This window comes from Malurus melanocephalus, unplaced genomic scaffold, assembly GCF_030028575.1.
Source record: "Malurus melanocephalus ecotype Western Australia unplaced genomic scaffold, MMel_1.1 scaffold_72, whole genome shotgun sequence".
In the NCBI taxonomy this organism is placed as follows: Eukaryota; Metazoa; Chordata; class Aves; order Passeriformes; family Maluridae; genus Malurus; species Malurus melanocephalus.
Genome location: NW_026623304.1, coordinates 1,406,925 through 1,419,556, shown reverse-complemented (window position 1 = coordinate 1,419,556; position 12,632 = coordinate 1,406,925). Strand labels below are relative to the sequence as shown.

Below are 12,632 nucleotides of genomic sequence, written 5' to 3'. Positions count from 1 at the left end.
TCAATCTCTGTGAGCTGCAACTCATTCTCGGAAGCAAATCAGCAATGCCTGTTATTGTTTCATAATCTTCCTCAAAAGAGAATCAATATAATAATTTCTACCACAATTACCTCATTTCTTTATAACAGGCAACAAAAAACGCCATCAGAGTGGATTAACTTAGCAACAAAATCTCATTTTGCGTCCGCAAGGAAATGAAACACAAACTACCTCCACRCAGCTACTTGAGTTGGCAAAGGACAAGGCAACCATTCAGAAGACATTCAGAATGTTTTTAAATGTCAGACACATCCTACAGGARCATTAAGGTGGCCTTAAAACGTGGGAGACGTCTTTTGGAGGAGCACCTCAGATGCTTGGCTGTATACACAGCTGTCCTGTCTAAATGTCTSGTCAGGACCGTGTATCACATTCAGAGCTCGAGGAGCTCTTTTTATTTCAAGGCTAGTAAAAAGAAGTTGCTTCCCTGTAAAATGCAAGCAACTTTGTCTAACACAGCAAATGATTCCATTAATCTTTTGTTCCAGATGCTTCAATTAAGACAATATCTTAAATCCCACAATTTTAATGTGACTGCAGTTTTGGAATATTAGTTCTTGTTCCTTTCATGACATTAACTGTGAGGTAATAAAAACAATCTTTCACTTACCTTAATTTCCTCTTTATTCTTTTTCCTCTTCCAGCTTGGCCTGCTTCTGTCACTGTTTACACTACATCAGACATCTCCTGGAGACGTTATTTGTTCACAAGTTTTCGGAAGGGCACACTCCTCTGAAAAATATGATAAAGGTGACAATATGTTTATCATCTTGTGAAAGAGAGAATACCCTCATATCAAAGCAGTCCTTGGAAGAAGAAGACAGGGAAATAAAAATTAATTTATTTTGTAGCTCCAGGAATTATGTTTAATGAAAATACAGATCCAGGAAGGATTTCAGAGCTGTGTCCCCAARGACATAAATTGAAATCAATGTCCATTTTAGTTCCTGTAGGTAAATGTCCACTTTGACTCATCCACCCAAGGGGCTGATTGTCATGTCCAGGATATTTTTCAGGCTGAATGTTATTTTATCATGATAACTGCTGCAGCAACATCTAGCTGTGTTGACAGAAATCATACACTGCTTCCTTGGTGCAATATAAATACAGAGCAAGAGACAGGCCTAGTGTTCGAAAGTGAAAATCAAATTACAAGTAGGAAAAAAAATTCTCCTTCTATAGATGGAGGCCTCAGGCAGGAAGATATTGGGCTGGCCAGGTCTTCTCTCTTCCAAAATCTCCTGAATTTCAACTGTGTGTCTTTACTCATAGGCTTTCCTTTCTTTTATTTCACTTCACATATTCCATCCTGATCATTTTGTGTCACCCCTCCACCCCATTCAGTGTGATGTAAAGACCCTCCCTTTAAACATTTAGGAACGCATTTAGGATTTTGGTGAAGGGGATTAACATATGGCCATGATAGGGGTCTTCACTTTTACTCTTTCTTGTTTTGTCTGGTTTAGCATTCTGCTTGTCTTGCTCTATCTTGCTTGGAAATGCTGAATTTCAGGCACAGTAACAGCTCAGCTGTGTTAACCAGCCCTAGACTTTTAACAGCACAGCTCAGAGAAATGTGCTCTTCAGCAGCAGAGTCACAGAAGGAGAAAACAAGTGCCAGTTCCTACAACAGGCATAAAACACATTCAACACAATAAAAAAAAATCTACACAGTCTCCCCATTTTTGTTTTACTGGTTTCATCACATCTTAGAAAGAATCTATTCTGAGGCTCACAAAGCAACTGCCAAGCCTTTCAGTGGTCACCTGGGTTTTGCACTCACCAGAATTTATACTTACAAAGTTTGTACTTTCTTATTGACCTCTGAAAACAATTATCTGTCTGTTGCAGGGCTGTGCCTTTTACTGGGGATTCACGTCCTGGATCGCGTACTACATCAACCACCCGCGGTACACGCCACCATGTGGGTATGAGCAGGACACAAAACTGACAAACTCAGTTTGGAAAAGYCTTAGGCACGTAACCTGAGCTCCTCCAAAATCCAGAGAGGGTCCCACAGGACATCATATGACTAATCCAGTCAGAAATTAGCCTTTACTCGCTGTCAGAAGGAAGGTTGTTGTGTTGGAGGCACCTCTGTTTTGTGCCACTGAATGCTCCTGCCTGTTCAGCGATGGTCAATTGCTGTCTTCTTTTATGAACAGGAAACTTTGGACAAGTGGAGAAAACATAATGATCAATATATTTTGCTCATCTTCACAATATATATTTGAGAATGTAGGAAGAGCTAGAGCTGGTTACATTTTCTTGGAGGAGATATTTACTTTCTAAAGATACATCCTTTCCACAAAAATGAAGATTTTCCATTTCCTTTTTTCCTTTTTTTTTTTTTTTTTTTTTATTTCTGAGAAACCAATAAAAATCCATCATATACTGCTGATAACAAAAGTATTTTAAAAGATTTATAAATTTCATCCATCATTTTGTTCCCTTTCATCATATTTTATTGATGCACTGCTGTTTCTTCGTGATTTTTTTTTTCTGTTTGCTCTCTGGACTTTTGCTTCTTTTGAGCATAATTGGCATAGGTTTTATTTTCTTTGCTTTCCTTGCTACACCTTAGTCTCTMTTTTCCTCTGTATCTCAGATTTTTTCTATGAGCTTTGGGAACAAAGCATTTTCTTTGCCACTTTTATTTATATTYTGTTAAATTGCTAAGTTTTTCCAATCAAAAAGTTCTCATAAATGACACTCGCTTTTCCTTCATAATAGCACAAAAGTTCTATTTCAAAATTATGTGATTCATTGAATGACAGCTGGATTTGGTGTGGCTTTAACAACAATGCTGCAAACAATGCAGAAACCTCCCTAGACAGAGTTTTTAGCAGTCTGGTCTATCAAATCAATAACTGAAGCTCCTTTACAGGGGAAACTCTTCATCWGAGCACAAAAGAGGAAGCATTCAGAAGTATTTCCAATTGCTTGCCACTGCCTTAAAATGCCTTTAGCACCACAGAAGAGTCCTGTGCCAGCCAGGACAAAATAATTCTCAAAAGTAAAGGCTTGGCAAGATATGGCCAAGGGGAGTAAAGTATGTACACAGGGTTTGTGTCCCCAGCTATGATCAAAGTTTTCTTGGAAACTTTAAACTTTTTCCCATGAACATGGTAGAGCCCTCCACTGCTCTGGAGACAACAGCAAAAAGGACAGGGCAGGCAGGTAAAATTTACAAATGTTAAATGTAAATCTTGCATGACTGTAAAGTATATGGTGGCTATGTAGAAAAGCATCACCACTGCCTCAATAATRAAATTTAAAAAAATGGTAATGGATAGGTTATTTACTGGGTTTTCTGCTTATGGAAGTAGAAGAATCTATGGGTAAGGCAGTGATTCTCAGCCCGGTTCTGACACTGACCTTCACTTCACTCCCCTCCTTGCCTTTTCAAGGAYTCATCACCACCAGCTGCTTCGACAAAACACTTGGGTATATGAAGCTGGCAAAAACTAAAATCAGTTGGGTGAAAACTGCCTTGAGATCAGTGGTGAAAAACTGATTTTTCTAGAGCGCTGTTACTGTTTGTACTATCTTCATGTTGTGTGTGATAATATCCAATCTTTCTGCAGAGCCTGTCAGGAAAGCRGAGTTTCTGCTCCTCAGCACTAGATTAATTTCACCCATAGCAAGCCATGTGCACACTGTAAAATGCAATTTATAATTTCATTCTGTTTTCTAGCATTTGGCCACAAACAAGTTTCTTATGCTGCTCTTGCTTTTCTGGTATGTACAAAAATGAAGCTTTATTTATGATTGTCAAATAGGATTGACTCACAATTTAGTAAAATGCYGTAATGCTTCTGTGCATTWGTGTGTATATACATATATAATTCCACATCCACAACCCTGTGTAAATTTGACTTGATTTAGTACTACTCTATAAAGGTTTCTCAGCCAGAAAGTGTCCTACTAATATTTGTGTACACAGTTTATTCTGATGTACTATATTTGAGAGTCATGAGAACATCATCAGCATTATTACTACTGGTAATTGTGTCTGAACACTAATATTTAGACAGACTAAAACTTGTAATTTTTAAAACACTGAAGAGCTACATCCTAAGCAGACTTTGCAATAGTTCAGTGTACCCTGAATAACTTATCTCAACAGCTATTAAAACTATAAAAAAATCCTTGCCAAAGTGGGGTGAGCCCTGGGAAAGTGCAGCTGATGAAGGATGGCTCAGACTACCCAACATGCTGTCTGAATGAACATAAATGTATGATAGAGGCTTGGTGAGAAGTTCTCACATGGAAATATATATCCTCTCTGTCCTCTGGAACTGCCAAGTCAGTAGCCAAAACATCCTCTTGGAAAATCAGATACAGATCAGTTTCCAGAAACATAACTTGGAGATGGGACACTAACATGTCTAGGCTCCTTCAGGCAAACACTATTCAGAAAAAAACAAACATTCAAAAACTTGTTAGAAATATTTAAATGCTTTTGTAAATTGAGACCCTTAAAGGTCACAGTTTTGACAGTGTTTGGGTCTGTCCATGAAGTTCTCAGCTTTTCTTGCTCTAATAATATATATATATATATACACACACACACACATATATATATATATATATATATACACATATATATATATATATATAATATGTTAATTCCCTTAAGGTCTGTGTGAGAACCTGGTCTGGGCTCTGAATTCTTACAGCTCTTTTGAGATGTTCCTGTCCATGGAAACTCAAAACCTGTCCCTTTTAGATCTTGTGTTGGCAGATTCCCAGACAATGAATTTAAGACGTCAACATACGAAATAAAATAATTTGAAGATGTTTTCACAGGTTTCTAAAACATATGAATAAAATATTTGGAATATTTGTTTTTTTACCCTCTTTTAAGTCTTGTCTTTATAACATACCCTGATTTAAGTGCGTACATCTGCAGCTGCTGTAAACAAGAGTACTGAGTAATTTGAAGAGTGTCTGCAGGYCCTCCTGAATGATTCTCATGTTTGGAGAAATTAAGCTTTGCAGGGATGTTTTTCTCACAGGATTCCTGTGGAATATAAAAAGAGGAAACAGCATGTAGACTTCAATATTTGATAATCGTAAATAGCATCAGCTTTTCTCTGCTGTTCTCCATTGTCCCATATTTTATATCAGATAAAATAAGAACTAACCTAAATTTAGCAGTGATTCTCAACKTAGAGCATTAACAGTCACATTTCTAAAGAGGGACATAGGAGTTAATCACAGCAGAATGCAGCTGCAGAGTCAAAGGTAAGTAAAAAAAAAATCCCTGCAGAAATGCTCTTTGCTTGGCTTACTGAGAATTAGTAGGGGTTAATTACAGTGTGTGACTATCTCCTGCTCCACAATAGTATGGGTATCTTATTAGGTATAGTGTTTTACTAAAACCACTTTTAACCACAAAAYCCTTTTCTTTAAAACAATACCAATCAGAAAAACAAATCATGTTCCCAGCTCGTAATTGGAAGTATCTAAATTAAAATTACACCCATTGCTATGGCTAGAGTTATTGCTTCTGATATGGAATTTTATAAAGGTATTTCATTTTCTGGCTATTTAGTGTTTTACATCTGATGTTTATGATAGAGGATGGTCAGTTAGCTGGAATTAAAAAAAATTTAAAAGGACAGCAGGACTTGAACCATAACTACCTACCCRTGCAGAATAACAGCTAGACCTGATKTAAACTTTCCAAACAAACCCTTCCTTCATCAATCCTTGACACAATCCATTCAACCAGTCTGCTGTTTTTTTATTCACCCTATTTTTCCTTCCTGTTTTGCTGAACACCTTTGAAAGTGTGGGTAGGAAAGGGCACGTTAACTTGTGACATCTTTACAAAATCAGACTTCAGCATTTCACCTGCAGCTTGGATTTCATCCAGAAGAAWTCAACCAGAGCATCTTGCTGAATTCCTGAGAGCCAGGGAGTCTCTCTGMTCTCCTCAGAGTCAAATATGATGCACTGGGCATGGGAACCCCACTGAAGGCCTGGCTGCAGGGAGCTCTACAGAGCTGAGCCAGGGGCTTTCCCCCCAGGCTGCACCCACAGAGCTCTCCAGACACTTGTGTGTGTGACAGAGATCACAGGCTGTTTTTTTGGAGTACAAATGTGCTGGATACAGAGGCTGAGTTGTAATGGGGGTGGTTCWGGTTATGCRCTGTGGCACRATTACCACAGCATTTTAGGCATGCRACTGAAAATATGTTTTTAATGTCTTGCAGATGTGTGAAGCTGGAAATCACTTTATCAACGTAGCTTTAGCTCACCAAACCAATTCAGGTCTGTCTTTGTTCCCTGTTTGTTTGAGACTGAAGTGTGCTTAACCTATCCATCTTCTGCTGGTGCACAGTAATTTATGTACCCACATCCATGGAATAAAGAAAGATGAAGTAGGTATCATGCCACTGGTCTAAAACCTTCAAAACCAATGTGATGACAAGGAAACGTTAGCAACCTTGTTGTTGTTTCAAAGCTTATAGAAATTTATCTTAATTAGACACAACTGCAACTTAAATATGGATTTAAGTGTTGAAGTTTTTTAAAGCATGCTGGTGACTGGCAGCAGTAGATTTCATTTTAAATAAGTCTCAGAAACTTTGGAGTTTTTAGACACATTTATCTCAGGCAAAGAAGTACATGCATATATTCAAATACACAAAGATAGTTTCATGAATACTTACACAGGCATCAATGTATATGTACGCTTTTAACAGGCTGGGTTTTCAGCATCTTTTGTATCATAGGAATAGAAGCTTCACAAACTGGAAAGTAAAATATATTTTCACACACTAATAGTGTAATTTTTTACCACTATAATACCCTATTCAAGAAAATACCACAGTATGATCAACTTCACACACAGAAATCAGTTTCTATTCTGGAAGGTTTTCATGCACTGTGGTTAGGAAACCACTTATGTTATTTCTTGCAAGGGGCCTAATTCAGTTTAAAAGCAGCAAGAACAAAAAAACTGATATAAGTTCTCAATGCCTACAAGTATTAAAGATAGCATTTTTGCCAGAACTTGAAGAGTTGCATATTAATAATTGATAATTTGTGCAATTCTTTTCTTACTTCCTGGATAGGATAATGCATGTCCTCAATCAGAAATCACTTTTGCTCTGAGATATTTCCTAACAGAAAATCCTTCAGTTCCAATTCCAGAATAAAAGGATTGTTTTTACATATTCTCTCTTTTTCCTTCACCAGTCCAAGGCAGCAGGGAAAAGGTGAAAAAACCTACCAAATTAAAAAAGCCACATCAAAATTAATCAAACAAAAAACCCCAACCAACTCCACATGTTTATGAGGCTGGTGAATTTGTATTAGGTATTAAATATCTAAAATACAAAGTTTATACAGCGGCTTTTTGTGTGAGGATGATCAGTGGCTGTAGAGAATCACCCAATTAGCTCTGGAATTGTTCTCCTGTTCTGGCAGAGATGAAGGGTGAGGATTTGGGAACAGACCAGTTCATGTTCTTGAAATAGGCTGAATATGACACATCTGCATCCCTCCCATCCCAGCAGAGTGCCCTTAGCCCTCTCCTGGTGACCAGATCCACATTAAACTACTCCTCTCTTCTCCTGAACAGGAGCTGCATTCTTTGGACACGCCTGGTCACACCTTCTTGTAAAAACTGATAGGAGGCTGGCTGAGCAACATTCTCACTGGCATAAATAGAGCTTTTCTACCTCAAAAGATTTCACAGAAACTTTCCTAAAATGTTTTACCCTGAGAGCATTGGCCAAGGGAATTGCTATTACATAGACAGGTTCAGCTCCCCTCTCCCTGTACTGAAATGGGTTCTGTCTGATTTTCCCCACCTTTTYTCTTCCCCCTTCAGAAGGAAACAAAACCTGTTTTCCAAGTCCAACCTACAAYCCCTTCACGTGGCTCTTCCTGCTGGTATCCTGTCCCAACTACACATATGAGGTACATGACTTTCTTCTGCTTCCATGCAAAGGGTGGGTGGTTCCTGTGCTTCAGCCTTTGTCTGCAGCAGATCTGCAACCCCTCCACGCAGTTTCCTCTGCACATCAATCATTTTTTCCATATGTCAAAGTCTCCTTACTCCCACAAATGTTTCTCCCTCCTCTTYCCTCCCATCACTATCACATGGACTCTCGTCTATAATTCCCGACTCTACAGACTCCCCAGTAATCTAAGGATTTACCACTCATCTCTTCACCCCATCCAGCACACTGGGGGGTTCATTTCTAACTATTTGTCCTCTCTCATTTCCAGTACAAGTATCACAATCTTTTTCCAGGGGGAGTTTTTGAGAAGTTGTCCTTTTGCTTTACATAAAATATACAACTGATRGTGCCTTTTTCTTTTCAACAGGCTGGGTCTTGGATTAGTTTCACAGTGATGACACAAACTCTGCCAGGTAAGTTTGAAACAGACTGAAGAGAGCACATAAAGTGTTGTTAGTGGAAGTGAATTCTGGAAGTCTAAAATTTGCCAAAAAATTTGTAGCATATGAAATATTGCCATCAARTTCTCCATATGAGATAAATGGATAAACCTTCAAAATGCTCCCCTCAGAATGCTGTGGAGAGCACAACCACTGCAACACATTATTGATCAAAACAGACCCTTTTTTGAAATATTTTGTTTCTTCTGTTTCCACAGTGAAAGCAGACTTTAAAATTTAGAAAAGAAGTCAGTACTCTTCACTTGGAGTCAAGCATTTTTGATATAGGAAAATTTCTTTACATTGTAAGCTTGGAATATTACTTCTAATAGGGAGAGGAAAACAAGAGTACTTAGTACTTCAAAGAGAGAAGACACACATTCCTGGTAACATTCCCTCTTTGCTTGTTTCACGCTGCCAACTTGTAAGAGTAGCCTGCTTAGCAGCACTTGTGACTATTGCTCAGTACTTTTCTGAATCCTTAGAGACCTAAATACTCAYAGATATATGGTCCCTGGGACTGAGCTCTCCAAAACATTCACTTCTTAATTATTTCTCCATTTCAAAATAGAAACCTATAAAAACTACTTGYAAGAAGTAGCCCCACGTGGCTGACAAATGAAAAAGAAACGAATTTCAAAAGTGGGTTAAGCTGCGTCACGCAAAAATTAAATTGAAATTTCATTTGAAAAGATGAAACATTTTTGTGCTTAAGGCTTTGGCATGGAAATTATCTGAAAGTTTGGGGACAACGTAAGGCCGTCCCTACAATGGCAGGAACTGAAACATGCAGCACACCCATCCTTGCTGTAATTGTCCCAGACACAACTTGCCCAGATACCAAATAAATCTTGCTATGGTTAAGGGAAGAATTTTCTTCATTTTAGGGAAAAAAGGATAATGAATTTGCAAAACCCAAATGCAGTAAAATGATTCCCCATTTGGTGCCGCTCAGCCTGAAGGGAGAGGTAAATCCAAATCCAGTTACTGGCTTCTGACAATCCCAGCAGGGTCCTGGGAGGTCTTGCAGTTGCTGGGCTTTTTGAGCCCTCGCTACCAGGCAGATGGATCAGGCAGCTGCTGCCTCCTTGCTTTAGGGCTGAGCTCTCCTTCCACCCAGCAGGAAGTTACAGMACCTCTGTTATGGCTGGGAGCCAAGAGGTACAAACAGAGAAGTGTTGTATTTTAAAAGCAAACCAGAAACAGAGAGAGAGGCCAGGGGTTGAGACAGTACCATGGCCAAGGAGGTCTTGTGATTGATGGATTTATGGTGAGGTCAGAGGTGGTGCAGGGCATGTCTAATGAAAGTGAACATCATCTGTGTGAATCCTGATGTGGAGGCTGAGCCTTGGGCTGTGGTATTTCTGCAACTGCAAGGCTGAGAGTGACAGCAGAGTTGTCTCTGCCCACAGAAGAGACTGCAGACATTTCCATAAATCCTCCTGTATTTACAGGGACAGACACTGGAAGAACACACATGATCCTTTTCTTTAAACCTTTTTCCCTGCTAGTTGGTGTCTTTGCTTTCCTGATGGTCGTCCAGATGTCTCTCTGGGCCCAAAAGAAACACAAGCTGTATCTGAAGAAATTTTATCCAGAAGTGCGGAGAAAAGCAGCTATGATTCCCATCATCTTCTGAGATCGTCACGAGGGTTGGAGTCTGAGTGTGCACTTCAAGAGACAACTCGGAGCAAATTTCACTCAGGAACCAAGTGGATCAGAGGAAAAACTACTGGGTATCTTTTTCAGAAAATTAACAGTTCAAGGCAAAGAGGTTTTAATTAAGTGCAAAAAWTTAGCTCTTGAATTCTTGGTTCCTGCTAAAAGATATGATTTAATTAGATTTTCTGTAATGGAGCTAATTGAAAAGGGACAAGAAAATTGCTTATATTGAATGTTAGATATTTAGCTGGTGTAAATGGGCACAGATGCTGCTAAAATTAATGAACACAATTCATCTGCATGCATGCAGGTCTGGTAATTTTAAGGTTCGGTGTTAGATGTTGAGGAGTCTTGGATTTTTGCATCAGAAGATATTTCACAGCCTTATTCTTGTTAAATTGCACAGAAAAAAACACATTCTGCCTCAGCTCCTCTGAAGCATCAAAAGATGACTGCTATGTGGTGAACACTGTTTAGTCTAGCTTCACAAGGTTTTCCTTYTTTTAAAAATCAAATCTCATAGAAAATTGTTCAACACAAATTGGCTTAAATAACTCACTGCAAAGAGGTCTGGCTCTCTTTTATTTTCAGGGAGGCCCCACGATCCCAGAGGGGACAGTTTGTGACCATTTCCCATCTTGTAACRAATTTGAGGCATGGCTTTGGGTACCTCATTGAAGCCCCTTTCCCTTCCTCACAGTGAACAGCCTGCAAATAGCAGAAGGCTTCCTGCTCTAACATGTTGGGATCCCCCTGCTCGGTGCCTGACTACATCCAAACACCATTCACCTGAATGAAACACTGTGAAATCCCTGGGCACAAGGCAAACCAGAGTAATGGTGTGTATTGATGGGAAGAGATCCTGCCAAAAGAATTTCAGTCCATATCTGAGCTGCCTCAGACGGACACTGTTGAGAGGCTCCTGCTCCCCTTCAGTCTGGCCAGGCTCTCTCTGATRCTTTGCTTTCCAGGACATTCTTTTTTTGAGGGATTCTCTGGGGTTGTTATTCCCATCCTGAAAAGGCAAAATAGCCCCATCTGCAAATCAGTGGCACCGGTGCCATGCAGGAGCACAATTTTAGTTACACAGAGCAAAAGAACCAGAACTGCTTCAGCAGRCATCAGGATATGGAGAGTTAGGGCTTTGAGTCCAGTTTTCATCTCTTTCTGTTGCACAGCTATCAAACACCTTTTGGTGYCCTCAGGCTGGTGAAAAACCTTGCCTAAAGAACTTTATAATCATTAGAGAAGCACTGGAGTACACAAGCAAGGCAGGCAGTTTGTCTGCCGTTATCTTTGCGCCAGCTCAAGTGTTCTTATAAAGTTAATTTGCCCAGTAAATTGGGTTCATATCCCTCTTCTAATGTCTGACTTGCCACACTTATCCTATTAGCTGCTGTAACTCAATTTCATCTTTGTAATGTAAATACATCACTTTCTGTATTTTTTAACTTGTAACCTGTGAAAACCTAAAATTTTTATTCCCCTCAGAGGAAAACACTAATCAAAGTGAATATCCAGTTCTCTAACCTAGACTGCTAATAAAGGTCTATTTTTGAAAAAAAATCTTCTGTACTCTTTAATAGAATACTTAACCACAATATTTTTGAAACTTTTTTTTCCAGAYAATGTTAGATGTGTGAGTCAAGGCTGTTGTCTGTTTTTTTAAATCCAACTATTGATATTCTTTTCAGTTTTTGCTTATTAAATGCCTTATTTTAGCAACCTTAAAGTTTAAAATCATCCATGTAGGAGGATAACTTATCAAAATTAATTATTTTCCTGTTAATCTCTTGATTGCAATGGCTGCAGATTCAAGTCTGCTCAAGGCATGTTCCCAGTGTTATTCCAACTGCTGGGAACACGATTCCTATTCAAGAGTTTGCTTAGGTGAAAGAGGAACTTGAGAAATGTCACCCTCCCTGTTTATTATTTGGTTGTTCAGTACGTGGAGTGGGGGAAAAAAGGGTTTTGGCTCCTGAAGTAAATGACTGAAGYTTTAAAGTAAGGTTAAAAGAAAAATAGAGAATAAAGTGAAGTAAAGGGTGAGAGAAACAGWGGGTAAGAACAAACGAAGATACATTGCAGGAGGCTATCTCAGACAAACGTGATAGATATTTTGAGGTTCACCAGTGGGGTGTTGATGAGCTAAAACTGCTCTGAACAGTGTTAAATGGCTTCACAAATAGCAATAAATCTAACTTCCTGCACCTTTACTGATCTCTCTGTATTACACGGCCTTCTCTGATTTTCAGGGCAAGTTCCATGTGATTAGAACAGCTCAGTTAACTTCCTGGAAGGGGGGACATGTTCTGCTTTAAAATAAAAAGTTTCTAAGAATCGTCAGTCTTTGTTTTGATAAATATTTCAGAGGCATTGCTTATAGACCACCAAAAAACCCAAGCAAAAAAAAAAAAAAAAAAACCACACCAAAAAACCCACTCAGTTAAAAAAAAGGTATTACCATATAAAAGTTGCTACCAACAATGATTTTAGCCCATGAGCACCA

The 12,632-nt window shown here is 38.9% G+C and overlaps 1 protein-coding gene across 1 annotated transcript in view; it reads left to right on the top strand.

The window, feature by feature from the left end:
- Nucleotides 1-10,100, top strand: part of TECRL (trans-2,3-enoyl-CoA reductase like) — a 55,162-nt gene extending 45,062 nt beyond the window's left edge. The window contains exons 6-12 of the mRNA XM_057366825.1: nt 684-789; nt 1,891-1,963; nt 3,737-3,780; nt 6,264-6,321; nt 7,892-7,977; nt 8,389-8,434; nt 9,973-10,100. Coding sequence (XP_057222808.1) covers nt 684-789; nt 1,891-1,963; nt 3,737-3,780; nt 6,264-6,321; nt 7,892-7,977; nt 8,389-8,434; nt 9,973-10,100 — 541 coding nt within the window. The remainder of the gene's footprint in view (nt 1-683; nt 790-1,890; nt 1,964-3,736; nt 3,781-6,263; nt 6,322-7,891; nt 7,978-8,388; nt 8,435-9,972) is intronic.
- Nucleotides 10,101-12,632: the final 2,532 nt, after the last annotated feature.